Source organism: Opisthorchis viverrini (genome assembly GCF_000715545.1).
Source record: "Opisthorchis viverrini unplaced genomic scaffold opera_v5_92, whole genome shotgun sequence".
Classification (NCBI taxonomy): Eukaryota; Metazoa; Platyhelminthes; class Trematoda; order Opisthorchiida; family Opisthorchiidae; genus Opisthorchis; species Opisthorchis viverrini.
In genome coordinates, this window is record NW_008751748.1 from 387,739 (window position 1) to 411,362 (window position 23,624).

Below are 23,624 nucleotides of genomic sequence, written 5' to 3' on the forward strand. Positions count from 1 at the left end.
AGCTGCAATTGACCAAATCGGATTTGAGGCAGTCTAAGTTGGCCATTGAAGTCGGGAACAGGCCAGAAGTCCGGTCAAATGGGTTCTCGAATTGCACCTCGATTGCTAATTTGTCATCTCTACGGCGCGGGCAGCAGAATTTTGGCCCTAGTGATAGGACCTCCGAAAGCGTTTCATCGATAACAAAGTTGGAGCAGTTGTATACGGGAAATTTCGCTCGCGGTTTTTCCTCACTCAGGGTTTTCTTATCAGCCTGTTTTGTAGCAATACTTCTAACGTAAGATGTAAACTCCTGACATTCGTCGTCTGAGAGATCCTGTACAATGTGTAGTCTTTGGTTGGCCAGTTGTTGATACTCGCTCGCTTGTGCGTACAGTGTATCAAGCTGACTTCGTGCATGTCGTTTCAGTGAGACGTCATCGGGTCGGATACGGTTTCTACGTAGTTGTTTCCAGTAAGTTTTTGGGTATTTACCGCAGAGGTTTATAACCAAGAATATGTCCGACCGCCCTATCCAACCGCCTATCACGACCGTTGGAAAGAAGCCAATATACTTGAGTCTACCGTATAAAGGCGACCTGTTGGCGGACATAGTCAATCGCCGCTTGTCTCAATCCTTACAACGCACGTTTCACTAACCAGTCGTCGTAGCAACAACAAGTGACGAGATGGACCTGCATCAGTTCGCACCGCTTGGTGAACACCAGCAGAGCATCGCCCTGTTGCATCACCCACTGAATGAAACCTAGTTCATTCTGATGGGACACTGTTTTCTACAGCATATCTGGAAATGTCGGCTTCCGAAGGTGTGTGAATGATAAATGGTATGAGGGATAGATCTGCCATTGATCTACATCACTTTTCCGGCGCGGAATACCTTTCACTTGCCTTTACGGGAGTACCAGTTTTGTGTCAATTGATCGAAAACACTTCTGCTCAACCCCTCGAGTAGCAAGTTTCATGCTCTTACCTCTTTTTCCGCTTCCTATATCTGACGACTTCGCAATAACGATTGACTGCGATAAATTGAAGTGATTACACGGCACCTTATGATGCACTTGTTGATCGTTGCGTTGAAATTCAATTTCCCACCGCCACCCGAATCTTTGTTTTGCATATCATTTTCGTCTGGTTCTGCCGACTGGTACATGCATCCCCGATGAGTAGGAACAACTTTATAGTACAGTATCCGAGACAAGATGTTGTGATTTAGGTGTCCAACTTCTCTTCCCCATTTTCCAAGGCAATCGCATTACAGCTGTTGTTGACGAGACGCTGTCAGGCTGTATCAGGCAGTATGCACCCACCTGCTTCATTCCTTATGGGAAAACAAATTTTATGTATGTTGAAGAAGTGCGGTGTGCTAACACTTTTGGATTATTTCCATTGTTCAGAAATAGGGTAATCTTTTCTAGTTGAAGGAGAAAGCAATTTTCGCGCTGTATTTGTTCGTCCAGATGTAGCACCCTTTCGTTGCCTACTTGCCACATCACCTGAAGGGAGCATGAGGACTGGGATACTGCTAGATTGCCCAGGTCTAGACAGGGGAAGTCGAGAGGTGGAGGTAGGGTTCGAACCACGGACTTTCCGGTAAATTTGCACTCTAACCACGGCCACCTCGCCCTTGCGCTGTGTTACTACCTTGTTTATAGGACTTCATGACATTTCTACATCAGGTGTCTTTATACTATCCCTGAAGTGACACTACATGGATCTAAATCTGTCCTGATGAAAATCTTAAGATGACTTCGTGTGTCTGCGGCTCTACCGGCCGGACATTCTGGTTTGAAACTCACACCTTGAGCTTCCCCCCTCACACTGAAATTTTTCATTTAGTTTCAGTTGAATTTTGTTCGAGGCATTTATATTTTTACCGATGATCGTACGCAATCTCTGGTTGACGGAACATGTGGCAAACGTATGCTACATAATGTTTCAAAATAAAGTTATGCGGGCTTTCATTAACTTAGTGCAGTTATTCTAGTGGATGTTGTAAACATCACAAGAGTAGGTTATTTATCCCGGTCATTAATAATCCGAGCCACCAGAATAAGAATCGGTCGGGTGAGTATGGAAAACACCGCATCCATACCGTACTGAGAAGTATCGCATCAGGCGAGTCACCGAAACCAGAGAAACCTGACTGACACGTGCCGCTGTATCAGTCAACATGCTGCACTTTATTACCACAAATTCATGGCAGTTTTCCGGGAACGCTAACTGGTTGTCGCGTCAATTACCAAGCAATCGTCTAAACGCGCTTGCTATTTTCTGTTACTATGGGTTTGAATAAGTGCATCGCGGCGATATACCCAAAAGAGTTCGCATCATTTAGACCGTTTCAGGATTCCGGTTGGAAACTGTATAACATATTAAGTTTTTGTCACAAGTAGTAAGTAGCGACAATCCACCGGCGATCATTAAGGGCTATCGTGCAAATAGAGTTAAAACCCCCCCACCAACTCTACCCACAGTGTGACTCTCACCATGTGACTCAACACCCCCAAATCGTGTTATCGGGTGACAACCAAAGCATGGGAGTGATATTAACCACACTGAGTAATTCAAAAGTAATGGTAAATAGTGCTGATTTTGAGGTGGCTGAGCCGAACGTTACGCTTGGGTCGTCACGTTTTCTCATTCTGCAACACATTTTTGTGGCATGGGTTTCTAACCTAGGCTGTACATACCCGTAAGGGTGCGAGACGGGTCAACTTAAGGACAGGTTGGTTATCTTCCAAAAGTTTCATTCAGTCTCTCCTGTCGACAACTGTTTCATACTACTAGGATGTTAGTAGTCTTGGGAACTCGGTCATCTAAGAGTTTTATCACGGTTACGATTAGGTTAGATGTGTTCTGCCGACTCTCCTCGATAGACACCAAGAATTTGCCATCCTGTGCACTATGTCTACAACTGCACATATTGGGTATTTGGTACGGTGGCCCCATAGACGTGGATTGTCTTGCATGGACAGACAATCAGATTCTCACTGTTATTGCCACATCTGCTGCACACAAACATGAATTTATATCTCAACTTGTCATCGCATTATTGGGCTATCTTTGGTTGTGTCGGTTCACGAACATTATTGTGTGGCCACAACGCAACTCGACTCAATCAGAGGAGAAATGTGGATTTTTTTTACTCGTAAAGGGTTGGGTTTTCGATGACCAAGGAGCGAAATCTCTCGAGTGACACCGCTGTTGCTGGCTGGGCGGGGACTAGATTCTCTTGCGAACGGAAAGAAAAATGATCTTTGAGGCAAACAAGAGATGAAAACACCACAACCAACGAGGTGCAGCTTATCTAATATGGTTCAGCAATCAAACGAGAATTCTTATTTACCACTTCGGTTGGGATTGCTCACTCTCCTGGTTCTGTGAGTCTTGTTGAGTTAGAGTTTTGACGCACACTTCCTATAAAGGCCAGGAGTACTCACTATCCCATATATTGAAAGTATGGTTGCTAATGAATAGCCGCAGGCAGTCTCTTGGACTGTTCAACATGGCCTTTCGCGAAACTCCAGGTAAAATGCATTCGGGATACTTATTGCATGATACCACAGTGTGCGAATGAAATATCCATAATGATCGGCTCACTGATATATTTGCTATTGTTTACTAACTTTTTCATCACAGTAGCATGAGATGCGCAGTTTATTGGGTTTGTTGGGAATGCAGGCAAGGAGGTAGGCTGAGAAATGCTACTTCAGGGTATATTTAGGACTGTGAAACTGGTTGCACAGTTCGCGCATTCTACGGTTGAATCTAGTAAAATATACGTACACCACATGTGTTAATGCCTCGCTCTGCAAATAGCTTACCAAGACCGGTTTTTTGTGTGTGCATAGCTATGTTCGTCATCGCGTTGGCAAGACACGAGCTTCTGTGGTGAATACCATAATAGATTGTTTACAGCGTATTCGAATACCACAGAGTCTTAATGGTTTTACGCCTTACTACTGAACTTGAAATTGATTCTCAAACGGTAAGGAAGGTTGGATATTGGTGCTCACCTTATATGGAACGAGCGAACCGTTCTGTTTCTGTGCTAACGAGCGACCACCTCGACTATGAAACGATGCACGAAAAATATGCTTTATTTATGGATACACTGATGAATATCACTTATGGAAGCCCAAACGTCATAACTGGGTGCCTTCGTGAAATGTCAGGTCCTCACCGGGACGGCACAGGTCATATTTCGAGTCTGTGTTCTTGCACTGAGGTCAGTAGGAAGCCGCACACTCTAATAATTTAATTTCCAATTTTCCATCCTCCCTCGGTAGTTCGTTACGTGTTTTCTTGTCTCGCTGGCTACGTCCGCCACATTCCTCCGATTTTCAATCTCCTTCTGGACTACAAGAGCTGCATCAATTGATTGTCTTACTCATAAGGTGGCATAACATCCTACGCCCAAAATCGTTTAGGGGCAATGTAGACAAACTGGATTGGCGTTCGAAGTACAGAGATGAGTCGCCGAATACAAGTGGTCTTAATTTGCTGCGCTGCATGTTCTATGGTGTTGATCAAATGCAAATGGAACGCGCCGCTCGGAAATTTGAAACCGTCTGTCTTTTGGCCGATTCACTATCCGAAACCTATTCCAAAAGACTGATCGGATCACCGGAAAAGATCAACGGTGAGTTCGTTTTTAATCCCAAGTTTCAACTTTCACATATTTTTGGCGTTTTTCAATGTGGTTCCTCTTTCAGTGAACCCAGCTAACCTACAAATTTGATGCCCCCATGGTGTCTGAGAATGCAACACAGCCCTTAGAAAGCCCGCAGTATATGGATGACTGGCATCCGATGAACGTCTGCCTATCAACAGTGGTTGGGCCACTGTGATTGCTTATGATAGCAAAAACAGCTTGCATGGGATTACTGTGCTACTGCGGGTGAGCCTGCGAATCCGATGTAATTTCGAAGGTATAAGACAGGTGGAAAAACGTACACATGCCTGGTAGGAGCCATCAGCCTGCATGGTGGCATTACAATGAGCGTTGGTACCACGTCAGACAATGGGGTTCCACGACCAACAGTCCCAAGCTTGGGTGCTCCGTTGCACTAATTTACTGGTACTACTGAAATCCGAATCTATTGTCAACTGGACACTCGTTGTTATCATGAGGCGGTATAGTGATAAATTCGTGCTATCTGTAGCTGGCGGATTGTGAGGACTCGCATTTCCCTTTCAATGAAGCAGCGATGCTGCCTTCCTCGGGGTAAGAGGGGTTAGTTAAAGTCGACGAAAAAACGCTCTTTTGAATCGCGCGACGATTGACCGTGACTACTGGTGTATTAACTGATGCAGTCAAAGTACTGCTAAGTACCGAGAACCCCGTCTGACTCAAAACGCATCTGCTGTGAGAAGCAGCACTACGGACCAGACATCCATGCTTTACTCTCCTGGCCCCTAAACTAGGGTATCGCCAGGACTATGTGTGTCAGAACTTTGAGTCGTTTGCTTCTAGTCAGTTCCCTTAAAGAAACCCCACCACCTGGTATCTTGCTGACCATACCAGAACGTTGAAGGTTGAGGTGGAGTTGAACATCCGCTGGATGATTTTAACGCACAGCAGTGCACAGTCTAGAACTTAGTGGAGTCTAGTTCACCAAACTGGATTCCTACAGCCACTGTTGTTTCAGGACCCAAAGACAGCCACACGTTTTCGGTGCGTTCAATGTGTCGGATTTAGAATAAAGGATGAGTACCGTAGTCGCGTTTCGAATTTTAAGCTCCGGAAAACAGCAGACATCGCAGTTTAGAGTTTTAAGGGTCTGGATGAGTCTCGCCTGTTGCTTCAGGCCGTAGAAGTGATCTCATTGAATGCGGCTAGCTTGGATAAGCTACCTGTTTTCAGTATAGCATCTTCTGTTCTAGAGAAATACACCTATTCGCATACCAATGTGGTTCTGACGGGACTCACCCGGAATCCATCTGAATCGTTTTTTTTTTTAATGAGTATATTTCGCTAATTTTGTGCAGTTTGGGTTCAAATAGACCATAAGATTGACGGAAACTCGGTAACTGCGCCCACTTCCATACGTATATTGCAATATATCGAATATCATGTTAACTGAAAAATGAGGTGCCCTGGTGCTGCACATTCAGTTACTTAACAGCATTAAAACATGAGAGATTCTGGTGGGTTCCAGAGGAGCCTCCCATCAAAACAAAATTGGTATGCAAATGAGCGTATTTCGCTTAGTTTGTACAGTTTGGGTTCAAGCTGATCATAAGGTTAATCTAAACTTGGACACTACGCCTGCCTGATGAGTACCAAGAAGGGCCAAATCGGTCGTGTGTTGCCGAAGAGTTTCCGACAACCTGATGGGTGTTGTATTACGTCTTTAAATCTGTTCTAGTTTATGTATAGTGACCTTGGAAATCGTCCTCTGTGGGGCGGGCGTTTGTCTATTGATAGTTTTAAAGTGACCGATAATGCTTAGAATGATATAGTAGGTCGGGGAGGGAGATTAAAAATAGAATTCTGCTACGAACACAGACGATAGTGTGTATCTCGTGCGTAAACTGTGTTTTGTCCGGAGAGGGCCCGACCACGGATTCCCTGGTCAATCAAAAGCGAGTATCGTGTTGAATAGAAATTCAATTTTACGTCAATGTATGACTAAATTTCATTTAGCTACATGCCATCTTCGTTACAGCTTTAGCACTTTGGAGTCTAATCGTCCAATTGTCCAAAGTTAAGCAGTTTATAGCGCGTCAATCTGGTACCAAATTCAGTCTTACCTGCCGCGTTCCATCTGCATAGAATCCCAACAGTGAATGGTGATCGATCGGCAACCGAGAGGGGACAATCAATTTCTGGGATCCAACACCACACAGTTTTGTCCGAAATGTGTGGTCCATTTATCGCTTTTTACAAGCCTTGTCTCGTCGGGACCGAATAGTATCACCAATGCTCGAGATAGTGTGACAGTAAAATGGGTGATTCTCCGGGCTGAGCTTTGTACTGTATTGTGAATGTGCCACTGACGGTGTTGACGTACGGAACAAGTTTAATGCACTGAGTAACACTACTTCGTCTCTGTATAATCCACTCACAATTGTTCGCTGACGATCAAGGGTCCTATATCTGCGTCGTTTGTCTTATCATTTGAGCTCCCTTACTTTTCACAAACAGGCAGTAGCTGTTTCATTGAGTAGCCCTCATATATCTAGGCGTTTGTCTATATCAGTTGTGCTGTCTATGAATCAAGAAGTTGATCGTTTACGCACTTTGTGGCCAGTGTTTGAGCCCACAGTCTCCGCGCCAAAACGAGTCTACGCACCTGTTTTCTCGACCTTGGGGGTTCCCTGAGTCGATTTACTCTTGCTATCATGATTAGGCACAATATACATAATCCCCATCTGCTTTTTTTCACCATAGGATGCGCAACCAGTCCCTCTCATTCGTCTTCTCCACTCAGCTATGGAAGCAGTACGTCACCAGGATTGTCAGGAGGGTCAGACCACTCTCATCCCTTTGGTATTTGGGACCTTGAACCCGCTCGCATCGCGAGCGTATTGACTGCGGAAGATCAGGTAGTTCTCCCTAACACTTGTTGTGATCATGTCAGTGTCATCTCACTCGCCTCATCAGCGTATAACAACACAACCGCAACCGTGCTTGTCACCGTTCCGGAACGATAGCTTTAGTGATTATAAAAATCCTTTGATACCAAGTGACATTACCCCAAATTCTACGTTGTTCACTGCGTATCATCTTTATCAAACTTCGGTAAAAGCAAATCAAAGGTAAGCTTCACGATTTCCCGCTCTAAATATTTTTATCCTGAATGGGCCTTGTAGTATATCGTATATCACATCGCCTAAGTAGGTGCAGCTTTGTCAAGGATTACCCATAATGTGCAGTATGCCCCTTCCATTCTTCGCATAGATGGTAAGAGTGCAACACATCTTGATTGAGATATCTGACTTACCAGTCCATCTTGTAAGCAGTCTGACCAAGAAAATCCAACAGTTTCGTGTAGCTTGTGTCGTCTGTGTCCTAATGTGACTGCAAGTTGCCCGCGCAAATATCACAGATATCACTCACGTTCGAGAAGTGTTGTCGAACCGCTACCTGATGGTGTATTTGTGGGTGAAGTGATGTTGTTCACCTGATGCACTGCACGTATATATATATAAAGTTACGTTTCACGTTTCAGAAACTGCGGTGTTTTTGTGAATCCAACTTTGCTAGAGTTCCTACACAGGCAGCCTCTAGGTTAAGTTGGATCGATATCTAAAGTTGACAAGGTTCGGAAGTGTCCATGTTCAAGGGGGGGGGGAACGGGTGGTGAGTTTTGAACAATTTTTAGGTAAGCCGTGTCATTAGCGTCAACCATATGTTCTCGGTCTTTTCTCGAGTACTGCACACAGAAAATCGTTGCACAGTCGATCAAATGAAGTTGTTTAACCTTTCGACCTTATTCTGCTTACTTTACTTTCTCAACAGCGATTGTTTTTGGATCTCCGATTGCCAGAGATGTTGCTGTACGCTCGCAAAAAACCTGCACCCAGTGTGATGGCCACGATAGACCACTTCAACCACACTGTTACCGCGTTACAAGGAAGCATTTTAAGACTGCATCCCGACACGATGCCGTCGATTCGAATTCGTCCCAGCGATTCCCCTCGTTGTGATTCCCGTGAACGTGGAGCCGTAGCTGCGGTAGCCGCATGGTCCAAATTGCGCTTATCGCGCCATGATCTCCTAGTCCCTGATCAGCAACTGGGTACCGTGCCCGAAATGACCTACAAACGGGCCCGCATGATCGCTTTTTGGATTGATGTAGCGTCTGTAAGTGCCTTATTTCCATCACCATATTACTCACTTCCGAACGGATCATTTGGTTCACATAATTGAATCAGAAGGGTAAGGCGTCTGTCCTCAACTCGTGTGAGTGATGATCGAGCCGTGTGAAGTTCTACTTTTATCGCGAAGTTTGATACGTCGTGTGAAATCCTCTTTAACTTTGGTGGGATGCTGATTCTATTTGGTTCGGATTTCCGTGCATCGACATTGCATACAAGAATTGTGGTGGATTTCATTTGTACTACTTTGGTTTCTCTGGTCCGAATCACTGGTTCTCCCGTTTAAACCCCCACGTATCACTGTAGAGCCGATAGCTAGTTATGAACCTCCATACTCATATCGGCTTTGAAAACGGATAGGTTCAAGTACTTTGGTATGTTAACTGTGACCAGTCTGCAGCTTCTCTGAATATGAGTTGTAAAATACTCTTATTTAGCTTCGTACGAAAAAATCTATTCGGTTCACTCGTTGGTTACTTCGTCTCCTCAGATTGGGACCGCTGGACTAGACAAACCAATAATTAGTGAACATGACAGACGATTGTATCACGCAGCCACTGGCGGTCTTGCATCTGCGTAACTCTCATTTCCTGCCACCGAACAGATGGAACCCTTCGATGTCAGTAAACTGCTTGGCCATCGCCCCCAACGCGTGGCTCTCATTCCCTTATTTTCCTCATCCTCGGTGAATAAAGCTAAGGCGGCTGCACTTTGGTGGACGGTTTGTGAGCCGAAATAACTGAACTGAACTGAGCGACCAATCACTTGTCTAGGGCGTCACTGGGCTTCACCCAGATCAATTGATCGTTGCGGACAAGTCTGGTGAAAAATCGATAAGTATGTTGCTAGGCCTCGTTTTACTATCGTTCCAGAGAACTAATCAACATTAGTGGTTTATATATGAAGGGCAGCACCAACCTAACCACTGCCAGATTATCTCCATGACACTCAACCCAGTTGTCGTAGTACACGTTTATCCACACAAACGAACAAGATGTTTCACCTCCGCCAAAAATTGACCATCATTTGAAGTGCACTGAACCTGAAGAAAAAAGACCTAAATTCTTGTATTTCTTCCAACCACGAACATCTTGAATCTGATACCCAACATTGGTTAAGCCTGATAGATATTAGAGATATCTCGCTAATGTGTTCTCAGTCTGCCTGGTATTCCATCGCTCTTTTAGCCTGCTCACTTGGCCTAACGACGACCCCTTGGGACCGAAAGGGTAACCCTGGCATTGGTCGTTTTCCAAAGTTTTTGGTAACACTGAATTATGAACTGGTTTCTGCTATTTCTCCGTTGCTTCGAAGATGAACAGTGTTCGGCAGTTCAGTTGTCTATGGTCTACCATGAGATAGCTCAGTGGTTAAGACACGAACTTACTGCCGGGAGTCCGTGGTTCCAACCCAACCATGGCGCCTCGGCCACTGTGTCTAGGCATAGGCAACCTGGCTCTATCTCTTGTTTCTTCCAGGTGGCGTGGCAGATTTTCCAAAGTTTTTGGTAACACTGAATTATGAACTGGTTTCTGCTATTTCTCCGTTGCTTCGAAGATGAACAGTGTTCGGCAGTTCAGTTGTCTATGGTCTACCATGAGATAGCTCAGTGGTTAAGACACGAACTTACTGCCGGGAGTCCGTGGTTCCAACCGAACCATGGCGCCTCGACCACTGTGTCTAGGCATGGGCAACCTGGCTCTATCTCACTTCTCTTGTTTCTTCCAGGTGGCGTGGCAGCTAATCACTGAAAGCGTGTTATTTTACCCTACCTTCAGTTACTTCGATTAACTCGCTCGTGTCGTATCCATTCTTCTTGGCCATCCTTTTCCCGATATCAAAATGTGGAGTTGTTCCTCTGTTTGATTCACTTCAGGTACTGCGGTAATCACTCTTTACTGACATCTGCTTGACTAATTCACCAAACACTTTTGAACTGAGGCCAGGCGCCACCAGAATCAATCTACGCAACGTTTAGCCAGTAAAAAGTCAGCCAGAGCGATGAATGTGTGCTTTTGCACACTGCACCACATATCGCCTGATGTGCATTCTTTCTAACCTTTAGACACAGCAGCAGCATTCCATTTGCACCACATGCATGCTTATCCGAACTGGGATCACAGGGTCACAACACCGTGGGTCGCGGATGGGTCCGCGTGGTTTCATACAAAAATATGCGTTTATTCTGCGTACTGTTCTCACAACTGACTCGTTTACGTGCGTACGAGATTTTCTTATCAATTTGAATGCAGTTTTTTGTGTTTATTGATTGGATGCTGGGCACATGGAAAGCAATACGCTAAAAAGTACTTGCTCATGGAATGAACAAAAGGAGTTTTTGGAGGGGTAATACATAACCTTAAAACACACCCTTCGTCGTGCTCTCGTTTTTATCACGAAAGATGGTTCGAAACACGCCTGTTTTGATGAATAGTTCGTACGTTAATGGTTAGTTTATTCTCCTACAGTCCAAGCCGGTTGAGCTGATAGAGCCAGTACCCTTCACGTTAAACACATGCATTTGAGTAGTTGACTATACTTCGGCTTTTGGCCGAATCGCTATATCTAAAGAAATCAAGTTGCTTCTCCCGTAATCTCTTACGTTTGATTAGTCCCCACATACATGCAAGCTCAAAACAGTGAAGTGGACAACAAAAAGAGTAATTCGTCTGTTCAGTCTGAGACAACAGGAAGACTAAATTTTTTGTCCAGGTCGCAATTCCGATGCGCGCTCTCATTTTAAAGTGTTTTGTTAGAGGATTACGAGATTGTCTTATCAGTTTATCGCAAAGTGAACCTACATTTTCTTACAGCTGCTATATCCATCTCATCCTATAAAGGCAAGGTGCTCGAAACATGTTTATATATATANAAGTCGAGAGGCAGAGGTCGGATTCAAACCACGGACCTTCCGGTCGGTAAATTCGCACTCTAACCACTTCGGCCATCTCGCCCCGTGCATCCCATTAGCAGGAATCCGTCCAGCAAAATATCAGCAATAATCATCTGCTACCTAGGTTTGTTTGGCAATTTGATAAACGCGTTTCACTCCCAAAGCAAACACTGGACCGTTGGAAACCTTGTGTTCGAAATATTGAAAGATAAAGAACTCCTCATATCTTACTGATCAGCAGGCTCGTTATCAACTCGACCGGATTCGAGATTGTTTTATATATATATATATATATATATATATATATGCATATACCATTCGATCGCTGCTGGAGTGTGTGCGAACCACCGGTCCACCACTGTGTTATCCAACTACTCAGTCGTTCCCGTCTAACAACCATGAGCCATCAAATGTGGGTAGTTGTGGTTGTTGAAACGCTCCCGTTTTTCCTCAAGTTGATGTACTTCGCGTTTGTCCTGAACTTCAGGGTTCAGAAAGTGACGTAACCGGCTCCACACAGCAGCTTATTGTCATTCGACACAGTTCAATGTGCCAGGCAAATCCGAAAACTGGTTCCAGTCAACTCTGCAATTCTATAATATGGAGGACAGCCATCCAGGAATAAGGACCATATGACCCAGTGTAAACTTGACGCCAAGTGTTCTTAAGATAAGAGCTGACTTGTGCTCGACCTACAGTTTGTGTACCAAGTCTAGCCACTCTTAAGGAAACGCAGGTTTTCGTTCAGGACGTTTTCACATTGATGCTTACAACTCTACGGGGTAGTAGCGTTGTAGAATTCATTTTAACTACCTTCGTCAGAGCTTATGAGGTCTATGCATGTAGCAACCTTGCTTCAGCGACACACTGTAACCAGTTTATGGAAATATGTTACTATTAAACGCCCGGTTCGATGTACAAACGGCAGAGTTCGGCTCGCCCCCAATATTGCACTGCGCCATTCGGAAACATACAAGTCATTTCTGCATAATCAGTTTTCCTCATTCACGTAATATTCGATCAGGTGAGACTACTGAGAGAGTTCTAGATTCAGTACGGTCAATACTGAACCTAAGCAGCTACCGTAAAACTGGGTAGATTTGGCGTATCTAGTCCAGAATCGGAGTGTTGTACTAGATCGACAAAGCTGAATAACTATGACGCGCTACTGCGTTCCTGTTCTACGATTCCATTGCAAATTTCAGTGTACTATTGCATGCGCATAACTGTCTAAGAATAGGTGCATCCACGGTTAGATTTCGTCTTCATAGCGAATAATCCCCTCGGTTTCACTGAACCATTCTCCCATCCTGCAAATGTCTTGTCGAGATATCGAGAATCAATATCGTACATTCCTTGCTGCGACAAACGTCCGTCTATTCGGGGTAATAGTGATCCCCGTGGATGGAGGATAAGTTTGAACCATTCACTTCCACATCTGATGGGCTCCGATCGCCTGTCGTTGATAGGAAGGTGCCGGTGCATTCTGCAAAACAGATAAAATTCTCCAGACACTTCTAAAACGCGCAAGAGATGAAAAGTCAGTCTTCCTGTGCTTGCTTTCTATACCTTCATGCTTGTTCATACCCACTGCTAAATGAAGTCCTTAGCTCCAGTCGGATTCGTCTATTGATCTAGGGACCAAGACTGGGCTAACTCAAATAAACTCCCTCTACAGCGGACAGATATCTCTTACCCAAACAGTTCTTAGCTGACCATTCCTGCCCACTGAAACTGACCGAATTACTCGTTTTTACTGTCTTTCAAGGAACTTCAACGACTGAACAACCTCTATTCCATGCAGGCAGTACTAACTGGACTACAAACCAATGCGATCCATCGGTTACGTCAATGTTGGACCGTGATGGGACAGTGAGTTTTCAACACGGTCTAGACCGTTTTCAGTTCCGCGTTATCCGCATCAGTGGGTGCATCAGCCGAACTCAACCTTTCTCGCTGTTAAACTTGCTTCAAACTTACTGTCAATCGCAAGATCGTGACGGTAGACATGTCTTAGTACACTAGCTAGACAGGGAAGTTAGCAAATTCAGGTAGCTTTTGGCCGCTCACCATTTTAGGCGGACTTTAAGCGTGCAACGTTGCAGCTAAGGTGGCTTTGGTTGGATGAACATCGCGTATGTTTTTGCACCGATCACAATAACGCGCTACTCAATGGCAAGATGTAGGACTCAGTTCTCTGATTACATTTTTCATTTGGTTGTCTTCCTGATAGGTGCTCCATCCAGGAGCACGAATAGACATGTGTATATTCTTGAATGTCATCTACTCAAGAAATTTTTAATTGGCTGTCATTGGTTGACTAACCTTGGCAAGAACAATTTCTGTGGTGCCACTGGATTTTCACCGCGTCAGACTGTCGAACACTGCTCCAGATGAGGCTCGTGACCGCTGAGATCTGTTCACCTATCTGTCCATGTAATAGCGTCCATTCACGACTTCGGTTCTAATCGTATGCACCTTATTTGGTCTCCTTCAATCAATGGTGTAACACAAATCTAGGAGATTTGCAAGTTTGAGGTTGTACGCTCCTTTGCAAAGCAAGGTGTCAGCATTAGCTTGTTGTTTGTGATAGTTTCAAACCGATTATATTGTGCAGAGGCCGTCATTCGTTTTGGCTGGTCCGTTCATCAAGATATCGGAATATGTTCCCTTGTTATGATAACACTTACTAGGGTAGTGAATGTGTTCACGGGTGATAGGCTATCAGCATCAACATAATAAGCAGCACTATAGTCATGATGTTTGCAAATGTTCGACGGAGTCGATCGCACGAAGCGTGGTCAGCGATTGTGCAAGTATTGATAGACGCTCTTGGTTGTTGAAGAATATCGTAGACGAGGAATTCGACTGGGGTTCAGTGGAGTCTCCCGTCTAAACCAAATTGGAATGCAGATGAGGTTATTGTGTGGATATACTATATTTGCTGTGCATTACAACTCGAATGTTGGTCCTTGGCCTACAGTTTTGCTCACTTATGGTATACGGAAGGATACGATAGTTCGAGAAACCTTTGATTAGATACAAAGAAAGATTTATATATCCGCATATTTGGAGTAATAGCAGAATTTTCCGAAAAAGCAAGCGAAAATTTTCGTGCTGGAGCATGAAGCGCCGATCTAAAAAGTACTTCATTCTGGTTGCTCCATATTCCGATCAATCAGATCGCCCCATTTCGGTCCATTCACGGTCGTGATACATCCACCCAATCTATATAATGGTTTGTTATTTCGAGTGGCTGGCCCCCAAGTACCATTGCTTTAGACCTTTTCAAATATTTTTTCGGGGTTGTATGAGCGATTGAAATTCCGCGATTCTTCTTTTTGGTGTCACCTTTGTCTACATGGTCGGTAGAAATCTGTTACCAGTCTCTGTCCTTGTTTTCCCACACCTCAAAGACTTTACCCGCAGCATTTACGAAGATTTGAAATGATGGTGGCTCTGATGAGCCATGAAAACAACTACCAGAAGCTTCGGACTGTAATCGCCAAGGTACGTTTTTTTCAGCCACAATTTATCGGAGAGAGGAGCTGTTTTTCACTGAAATTTTACAGACAGTGCAAAACTCTCCTCGTATACTTTCGATGCATTTAAAGCACGCAAAGATATGAGGGGACCCGAGCCAGTCAATGACCTGTTGTGGAAAAGGTGAAACAGTCTTTGTAGTAAATGATACGCGATCATTTCGACAACGAGCGCTGGTGAACATTTAGGTATAGGTTAGTTTAGTCGACCGTGCAGTCGATCAGAACACACGACGAGGTTAAAATCTTTATTGCTGATCTTGGTTTGCGCCCCAGTAAATTCGATATGACAACTGCACTTCTGCGGAGTGAAGAATTTATTTTCGACATTATCACAAAGTTCTTTGGGCCTTAAGCCGTGTTTGTGAGCAGTGGGCTGGTGTTGTTGATTTGGATAACGGAAAGGGTAGATCAGGAGACAGAAATCGAAAGGTAGGTTGGAACTGCGTCGTGGGCACACCAGGAATGGAATGGAAAGCTGGGTTCCCTAGGGTCAACCAGGCCGCTTACAAACACGGGCCCGTCACTGACTGCGATGAGTCTTCCCTTGCTAAATTGTCTCCAACGGTCGATGAGCGGTGTCAGCTAGTCCGTGGTAGTCGATATCCGCAAGTCGTGGTCGTGTCTTCGCATGCTAGTTTCCTCGTCCCCGGTTTGCAAGTGTCTCTCCCATTTGGTCTTCAGCGTCAAAATTAAGGGTAAGGGAGAGACCACGTACTGTGAACGAACCTTCAGTGATGTGGAGGCAGCCGAAGACACCTTTCGCTATACTCCTGCTAACATTTGAATGAACCTGCAGCACCCGCAAAATAGTGGCTTACTAATCTAACACTCTTTGAAGAAAACCATGTCATAGTTATATTTGAGCAACTAATTAGAGAGAAGCTTTCTTATTCAGAAATAGTGAGGTTATTGACCTCCGATAAATCTGATTTTCTAGTATGTCACAGTCGCGACCAAGGTGTAAGCCTGTCTGTCTTCATGGGTAGTCTCTGATATTCAGAACAACGTGGACGCGATTGAAACTAGACTGGTGTTACTGTAGCTATCGCAACAGGTTCTCGTGCCTTTATTTAAAACACGAAATGTGGTCAGTATACTCCATTTATGTGGCACCTTCTCAACCCTCTGCATATATAGTAGTTTGTGCAGGAATAGAGACTTGGCCCTTGTCTTCACAAGTGGAAAGAAGTTCAGGATCAGAGGTTTCGTGTCGTCCAGCCAGTTGGCTAATCGACAGTATTTAAGGAGGGTCTCCGTTTTCCACTATGCTGGTAATGAAAACTAATATCTAATCAGGCGTCTTAGAAGGCTCCTACTGGAGCCCAGTTTGGTGCACTGAATGTTAAAATCATATATTCGTAGTTAATAAACTGACAACACATCACCTGCTTTTCCTAGTGACCTAATCAGTCAAACGTTCTTTCTTATCCTGAACTGAACCAGTCCAATCGCAGCCTTTTGTCTTTCTTCGGTGTTGCAACCACCAGTGGCTTCCAACTGGTAACGCTGATCTCAAACTTTCTTCGCAAGTTTGTTAAAAGTGGGATACTGGTAAATCAGGCGTCTTAGAAGGCTCCTACTGGAGCCCAGTTTGGTGCACTGAATGTTAAAATCATATATTCGTAGTTAATAAACTGACAACACATCACCTGCTTTTCCTAGTGACCTAATCAGTCAAACGTTCTTTCTTATCCTGAACTGAACCAGTCCAATCGCAGCCTTTTGTCTTTCTTCGGTGTTGCAACCACCAGTGGCTTCCAACTGGTAACGCTGATCTCAAACTTTCTTCGCAAGTTTGTTAAAAGTGGTTATGATACTGGTATCATATATTGGATTCGGAAACTGGACATGCGCCAAAATGGCGTAGTTGTCTACCGAACCAGCCTACTGATCAATCTGTTTGAGTGCGGACAATGAAACTACCACTGTGCATGGGTCATCTAGTCTTTGGTGAAGTGAAGTGTGATGAGATAGAATCGAAAGATGAGGAAAGAGTGGAAGGATGGAAATTTCAGCCACGCTGTCCAAACCATGATAGGTTCTGGCACACATCGGTCTTTTCTATCGCGAACAGGGGTTGATTTCAGGGATCTCACCGTGAGCCCGCGACTGAAATGTTTGACTTGCCAGACAACGGAAGGTNAATAGAAAAAAGAGGAAAGATAGGAAGGATGGAAATTTCAGCCACGCTGTCCAAACCATGATAGGTGGTAACGCTGATCTCAAACTTTCTTCGCGAACAGGGGTTGATTTCAGGGATCTCACCGTGAGCCCGCGACTGAAATGTTTGACTTGCCAGACAACGGAAGGTAGGGTTTTCAAAAAGTACCCCTCCTAGGGAGAATGACTTAGAAGTCCCACTCGCCTGTTAGCAAGGGGCTCTCTCAACTAGAAGCTACAGGGAATATGGTATGGAATTCTGACTTGAGACCATTGCACACAGCAGGTGATTTTTGAGCCGCATCCCTATTATCGGAACCTGACTGGTACTGGGAGAATGACTTAGAAGTCCCACTCGCCTGGTAGCAAGGGGCTCTCTCAACTAGAAGCTAAAGGGAATATGGTATGGAATTCTGACTTAAGACCATTGCACACAGCAGGTGATTTTTGGGCCACATCCCTATTATTGGAACCTGACCGGTACTAAGTGACGCGTAGACAGGTTGTCCGAGTTCAATCAGAACAAAATCAGTTCCAGATTTAAGGTACTACGATAGCATGGATTATCTAACGGAAATAGAAAGTCTGACATCCTTCAAAGAGCACTTAAGAGCGGTGCACAGAAAAGGCGATCAACAATGAGAATGACACACAAGAGCGTCCAGTGGTGTCATGAACACCAAGAAACCCATAAGATAGAAAGAAAGAGAAGGCCAGAAACTGGTTGGTTGCAAAAGGTGAGACAGGCTCACACTAGGCCGATTGCAAAACGGGCAGGAGAAATGGCCTCATAATAGCTTTTTTCCAGTTGCCGGGCTTCTTAGAAAAGGGGCTTCTGGACCCGCAACAGCATCCCAGTTTTATTGCGCGTACTGTTTGGTAATTTCATTTAGAGTCAGAACAAAAGGATTACTCCAAAAATTAGGCAAGCAATCCAAAGGCCATTCAGTCATCACTTAAGAACAGCAACTTGTTGGACACTTCTTGGACATCCCGGAAGTGACAAGTTTTGTCGGGTCCCCCCACGCGACTCCTTCTTAGGCGAGTGGGCCGTTCCGAACAGAGGCAAGCAGGCTTGGTCTATGCAAGTATCACTTTTACTTCACTCGCATACGTGCATACAATTAACGCGGACCATAAGATTGGCATTAAATCCATTTTGCCTCCCCTCCGCGACTGCATGCGTTGTTTGGCATGGAGCTTTCCCTGAGGCCAGGACTGTCAAATACGTTTGATGGCTACTCTGTCAATGCACTCTTTCTACGCTGGGAGGCTCAACATCCTACTGAAATCTACTGCTTCGGTTCTATCCTACTTGGGGGTCAAGATGGCTCAGTGGTTAAAACGCAAATTTATTGGCCGGAAGGTCCGTGGTTCGAACCCGACCTCTACTCCTCGGTTTACCCTATCTGGGCTTGGGCGACCTGACAGTATCCCAGCCTTCGTGCTTCCTTGGAGTGGCATGTCCGCTAGACAGCGAAGGAATGTTACAGCTGAATGGTTAACATATTATCTTATCCTATTTAGGAAGGTGTTTAGAATTGTCTTCCCTTCGGGCCTCCTTTTTCATCACAATTATACCATATTGTACTATCTTATCAAGAAATAAACCGCGAAACTTTTCAAGCGACAACATTTGATTTCAAGAATGTCTAATATCTTTAAGGACAGGATTGGTCATTCACCATTGGTGGATGGACGCAATTTTCGATCGTCTTTCAGATTGTTTTTCGTACTCAACACCATACGATGTGAGAGGTCATTGTAGTTCAGCTGCGGATCACATTTAGAAGGTCAAGCTTTGAGATGAGCCATTTTTCGCTCCAAGTTGACTCGTTTGTGTACCGTGTTCGAAGCCCTATTCGCGTTTTGGGGACATGAGTCACAGAGTAAGATGGTGCCACTGAATGTCAATTGTATACAGACACAATTCTTCAGTCGGGTAAATACTGCAAGTTCAAGGCCTGGATGCTCCGGACAGTTTCGGCTCAGTGATGAGAGAAGAGGCCGACGAGTCTTTCACCTACTTTCGTTTGGGTTCTGATTTCTAGTATGTATTTGTAGCGTATTTTACTGTATAATGAAGTCGGTTATATGTCACATCGTCATAAAAAATATTGGTAGCCTTTGTGCATTTATCGGTCCTTGATCTGATGATCAGTGATGTGCTCACAAAGCCTGTCCATTGGGTTACAGACTTTCGCTCTTGTATAATGAAGTCGGTTATATGTCACATCATCATAAAAAATATTGGTAGCTCGTGTGCATTTATCGGACCTTGATCTGATGATCATTGATGTGCTCACAAAGCCTGTTCATTAGTTTACAGACTTTCGCTCGCAATAACAATAGTCGTGCAGCTGTGAAACCTTTTCGATGCACAGATGCCGTGAAACTCGAATGGGGCACGAGGACTGAGATATTTCCACTCTGCTCAATCCCAAACACGAGCAACAGAAATACCCAAATTGCGTTCGAACTGCGCAAGTTATTTCGTGCCTTCATCACCGAGCTGTCTGGCGCGCAGGCGTTTCATCATCAATCAAGGAGACATCCTCAGTGCACCCACTTCAATCGCCCACTGATGGGGTCTCCTCGTTTGGTGCCTAAACATTCGAAAACTAACTACCAAACTCAGTGGACAGATCAATAGCCAACCATGGGTCCTACTAGGCCACCAACGTTCACCGTTGGCCCCCGGTCATTTGAAATTCGTGTGCTGATGTGTGTATTGCACCCACCCAACTGCGCACTGATGATGTCTCCTCGTATGGTGACAAAACGTTTGCAAGCCAATTGCCAAGCTCGGCGAACAGATCAACAGCCATCTGATCAACAACCAATGTATTGGAGCAGTTCACTGCCAACAAGATTATCACCTGAAAGATATCCCCCAAATGTGTATCTTTAACTCTAACAGATGTTTATTTGAAGGACGTCATTAGTTTGTGTCCGTGAATTTGTTTGCATTTGGTCATCTCTATTCATCTGTATACCATCCATAAAGCAGATTCTCTGCCTTTTTTCTGCTCAGCACTTACAGAGCATACAGAAAATCGAACGTGCTAAGAGGAAACAACAGCAAAGTGCGGTAAGTTTGCGCATTTTCCTACGGACATCCTTGTCCCATCATCAGCTCTCAATCCAAGTACGCTGCATTCCACTAGGTTGATTTCTGGTTTCGGATTGATGCACAGTACGAACAAACGCCTTGTTTAATAACTGGTCCCAACTCTCGCTTAGCTGCACTGCTCTTGGGTACCAAAGATCCAACTAGACATACTTTTTGGTTCACAAACTAGCAGTGATAACCCTTCACACCGGACGACTTTCATTTTGAGGTATATAGTAAGTCCAGCAACCCGTAACATTCAACAACATAGCTAGCAGAATTGTTTCCGCTATCAGTTGGATCTCCGCTCCAATATGGAGTGTTTCTTTTACATTGTTTCTGCCGTTCTGATTATCACATTCCATCTAAGGCTAACAGAAATGTGTATATTCAAACAGTGCAATCTGGAGACGTGCTGGTGCTAGAAGGCTGGTTAACTAGCCCGTACATATTGGCATGGTGAACTGATAATGAAAGTTTATCAAGTTGTTTTGCTGTTGACCATAAATTCAGCCTTTAGCACTTTGATAAAGCCCCAGAGTTTTCAGCCGCCTTATAAAGGGTGTGTTATGTCAAGGGATTATGCTTCTCTATCTCGAATATCGTGCCCATTGAAACATGGGGCAAGCTGTGTGCAGCACATTGAACTGAAAAATAAGACAAACGAGTCTACCGCTAAACCAAGTGCAATTTCCAAAATGAATGTCCTTCGTCTGAATTTTCCCAAATTTGACGATCGAAAAACTGTCTCGTGTTGCTTTCAGGATAGTGATTGACCGAATAAGAGACATGTGATATTGTTCAGTTGTAACAGGTACCATCGTTTATTGCTGAAACCACTATTCAGCGATTCGCCTGACCCGTGGAGAGGACGTTTTGAAGGTGCAACTTAAATGTAATTCCATGAGATTCCCCTAAATTGCAACACCCACCAGAAGGCAATGAAGTGAGCGACTCCGAAAGGAGTAGCTCGTTGGGGGTTAATGTATATCATGAGTTCGATTATTAGCTTGTGGTGCCAGCGCACCATTAATTTGGTATGAACGTTCAGATATTTAGAGATTCATAGTTAATCACCGAGGAGTCGAAGCCAATCGTTTGAGAACCGCCTGGGTCAAACTGGTAGATTTATCCTTATCCAATAACGACGAGGTCAGAACAGTTTTTTGTAATATGAGGAACAAAAGATAACTGTTCAGCTCTAGCTCCCTTTCTGCGCCCAGCTGCCATGCCAATAGAAGGAGGTTGGAGGGCTGGGATAAGCTAGGTTGTCCACTCCTGGGCACGAGCAGTCGAGATGCTGATGTTGGGTTCGACCCACGGACCTTTCGGTCAGTAACCTGGCGCCTTAACCACTGAACTAGCTCTAGCCTGAGCTTTTTTATACTCGCATTACTTGTGGCACAGAAATGCAACCAGCGATGTGCTCCACCTTGTTAAGTGGGTAAGAAACTGGCCGCTAAAATACCTCGAATGCCTTTCCGAAAAAATCTCTCGCCCACAATGGATGAACTGATCACACTCCATATTTTACGCTGGCTTAATTGCGCGCTCCCTATACCGGTGGACTTTCTCAGATAGCCTTTTTCGCACAATCACACAGGTGATGGAAAGAAGCCCGGGACGGTCAAGCATTCACTTACCGGTGAAGCGTGAAAGCCATCATCAGCCAACTCAGCTGCACTGATCATTGCAGTCTCTTGATGGGGACCCCAAGCCAGGACATATCGATGGTACAAGACATTCACAGGCGTGAGCCAGTCGCGCACCAAATCGCTCTCATGCATGCAAGCTGTTGCCTTTAGTACATAGCCTTCCCTTCCGATCTTTCCAATGAAAAGCCTACTAGCACCCTTGGATTCGTGAACCACTCATATCAGCTAGCGTCCCCAATACATTGCTGTTCATCCCCTCCTCGTCAGATCATCGACGAACAATCCTATGACAGCTATATCCGCTGTGCAACATGTGCACACTTTTACGTCAGGTTATTATTATTATCGTTATTAGTATTATGCAGCGTGAGTTGACTTTCTTAGCACCACTTACTCGTCCCTGTCAACGAAGAGGGTAAACATAAAAGATGCCAAACGTACCATTGGACTCGTCTAAAACCTACCTGAGGGTGCTTTAACTAACTGGCACTCGTCTAATTATTCATGGTTTTGGTGATTATTTTCTGGACCTCTGTTTCCGCGCCTCAAACACTATTTGCTCTTGTGTGCATATGTGCACCTTCCGAACCGGTCGCACGTTATGAAACGACTGGGTCGCGTTGTATGGTGTACGTTGTTCCATAGACGGGAACAACTGAGCACTTCGCACTGCTTTCTGTATACATTATTTTACTATCCGCGCCTCAAACACTGCATCTCCCGAATGGGTTGCACGTTACGGAAAGATTGTTCGTGTTGTGTGTGACTTACGTTATACAGGTTTCCCTAGACGGGAACAACCGACCACTTTGCACTACTTTCTGCCAATAAATTCATTAGATTCAGAAGTTCTCTATTGGTGACTTACTAGTGAGTTTGTTTGTGACTAGGGTCATAAAATCCTTGAAGCCACGCTTCTATTCAGCAGTACTAATAAAAGAGATACTGAACTGAGGTTATTCTCCATCCACGCACCGGTTCGAAACTTCTTGGATGGTGGGTGGTTCAACGTTTTCCTACTGAACTAACGAGGCACCCTAATTGGGTTGAAAACTCAAAAGACTGGGATTCATTGTGTGGGGTTCTTACTCGGAATTGGAGAACATTGTATGATAGGCTTTCTTGGCACTTGATGTTCCGGTCAACGATTAAGACACGTGTTTATCATCTCCTTTCTTCAGAAATCAAGTCCACGTCATCAGGACGGCGATCCCTCTCTCAGGTCAGCTCCTCCAACCGAAGTGAGTGTTTCCTATATTGCAGCCTGCATGATGAGCAACCGTCTTATTTATAAGACTATAGATGAAGCTGAAAAGACCCACTTTCTGGTGGACGGAATGATTGTATTATGTGACTATACCACTTCCTTGTTCAATTAATTCCCCAATTTCCAGTAGAACTTCAATGATCTATGTAAGCATGTTTTTGCGGAT

The 23,624-nt window shown here is 44.6% G+C and overlaps 1 protein-coding gene across 1 annotated transcript in view; it reads left to right on the forward strand.

The window, feature by feature from the left end:
- The window catches only part of T265_05088 (hypothetical protein), a gene marked incomplete at both ends in the record, with an annotated part of 54,362 nt that overhangs the window by 3,081 nt on the left and 27,657 nt on the right, over nt 1-23,624 (forward strand). Inside the window, 7 exons of the mRNA XM_009170005.1 lie at nt 4,290-4,642; nt 7,397-7,551; nt 8,468-8,812; nt 13,488-13,591; nt 15,136-15,229; nt 20,459-20,515; nt 23,373-23,432. Of these exons, the coding sequence (XP_009168269.1) occupies nt 4,290-4,642; nt 7,397-7,551; nt 8,468-8,812; nt 13,488-13,591; nt 15,136-15,229; nt 20,459-20,515; nt 23,373-23,432 (1,168 nt within the window). The remainder of the gene's footprint in view (nt 1-4,289; nt 4,643-7,396; nt 7,552-8,467; nt 8,813-13,487; nt 13,592-15,135; nt 15,230-20,458; nt 20,516-23,372; nt 23,433-23,624) is intronic.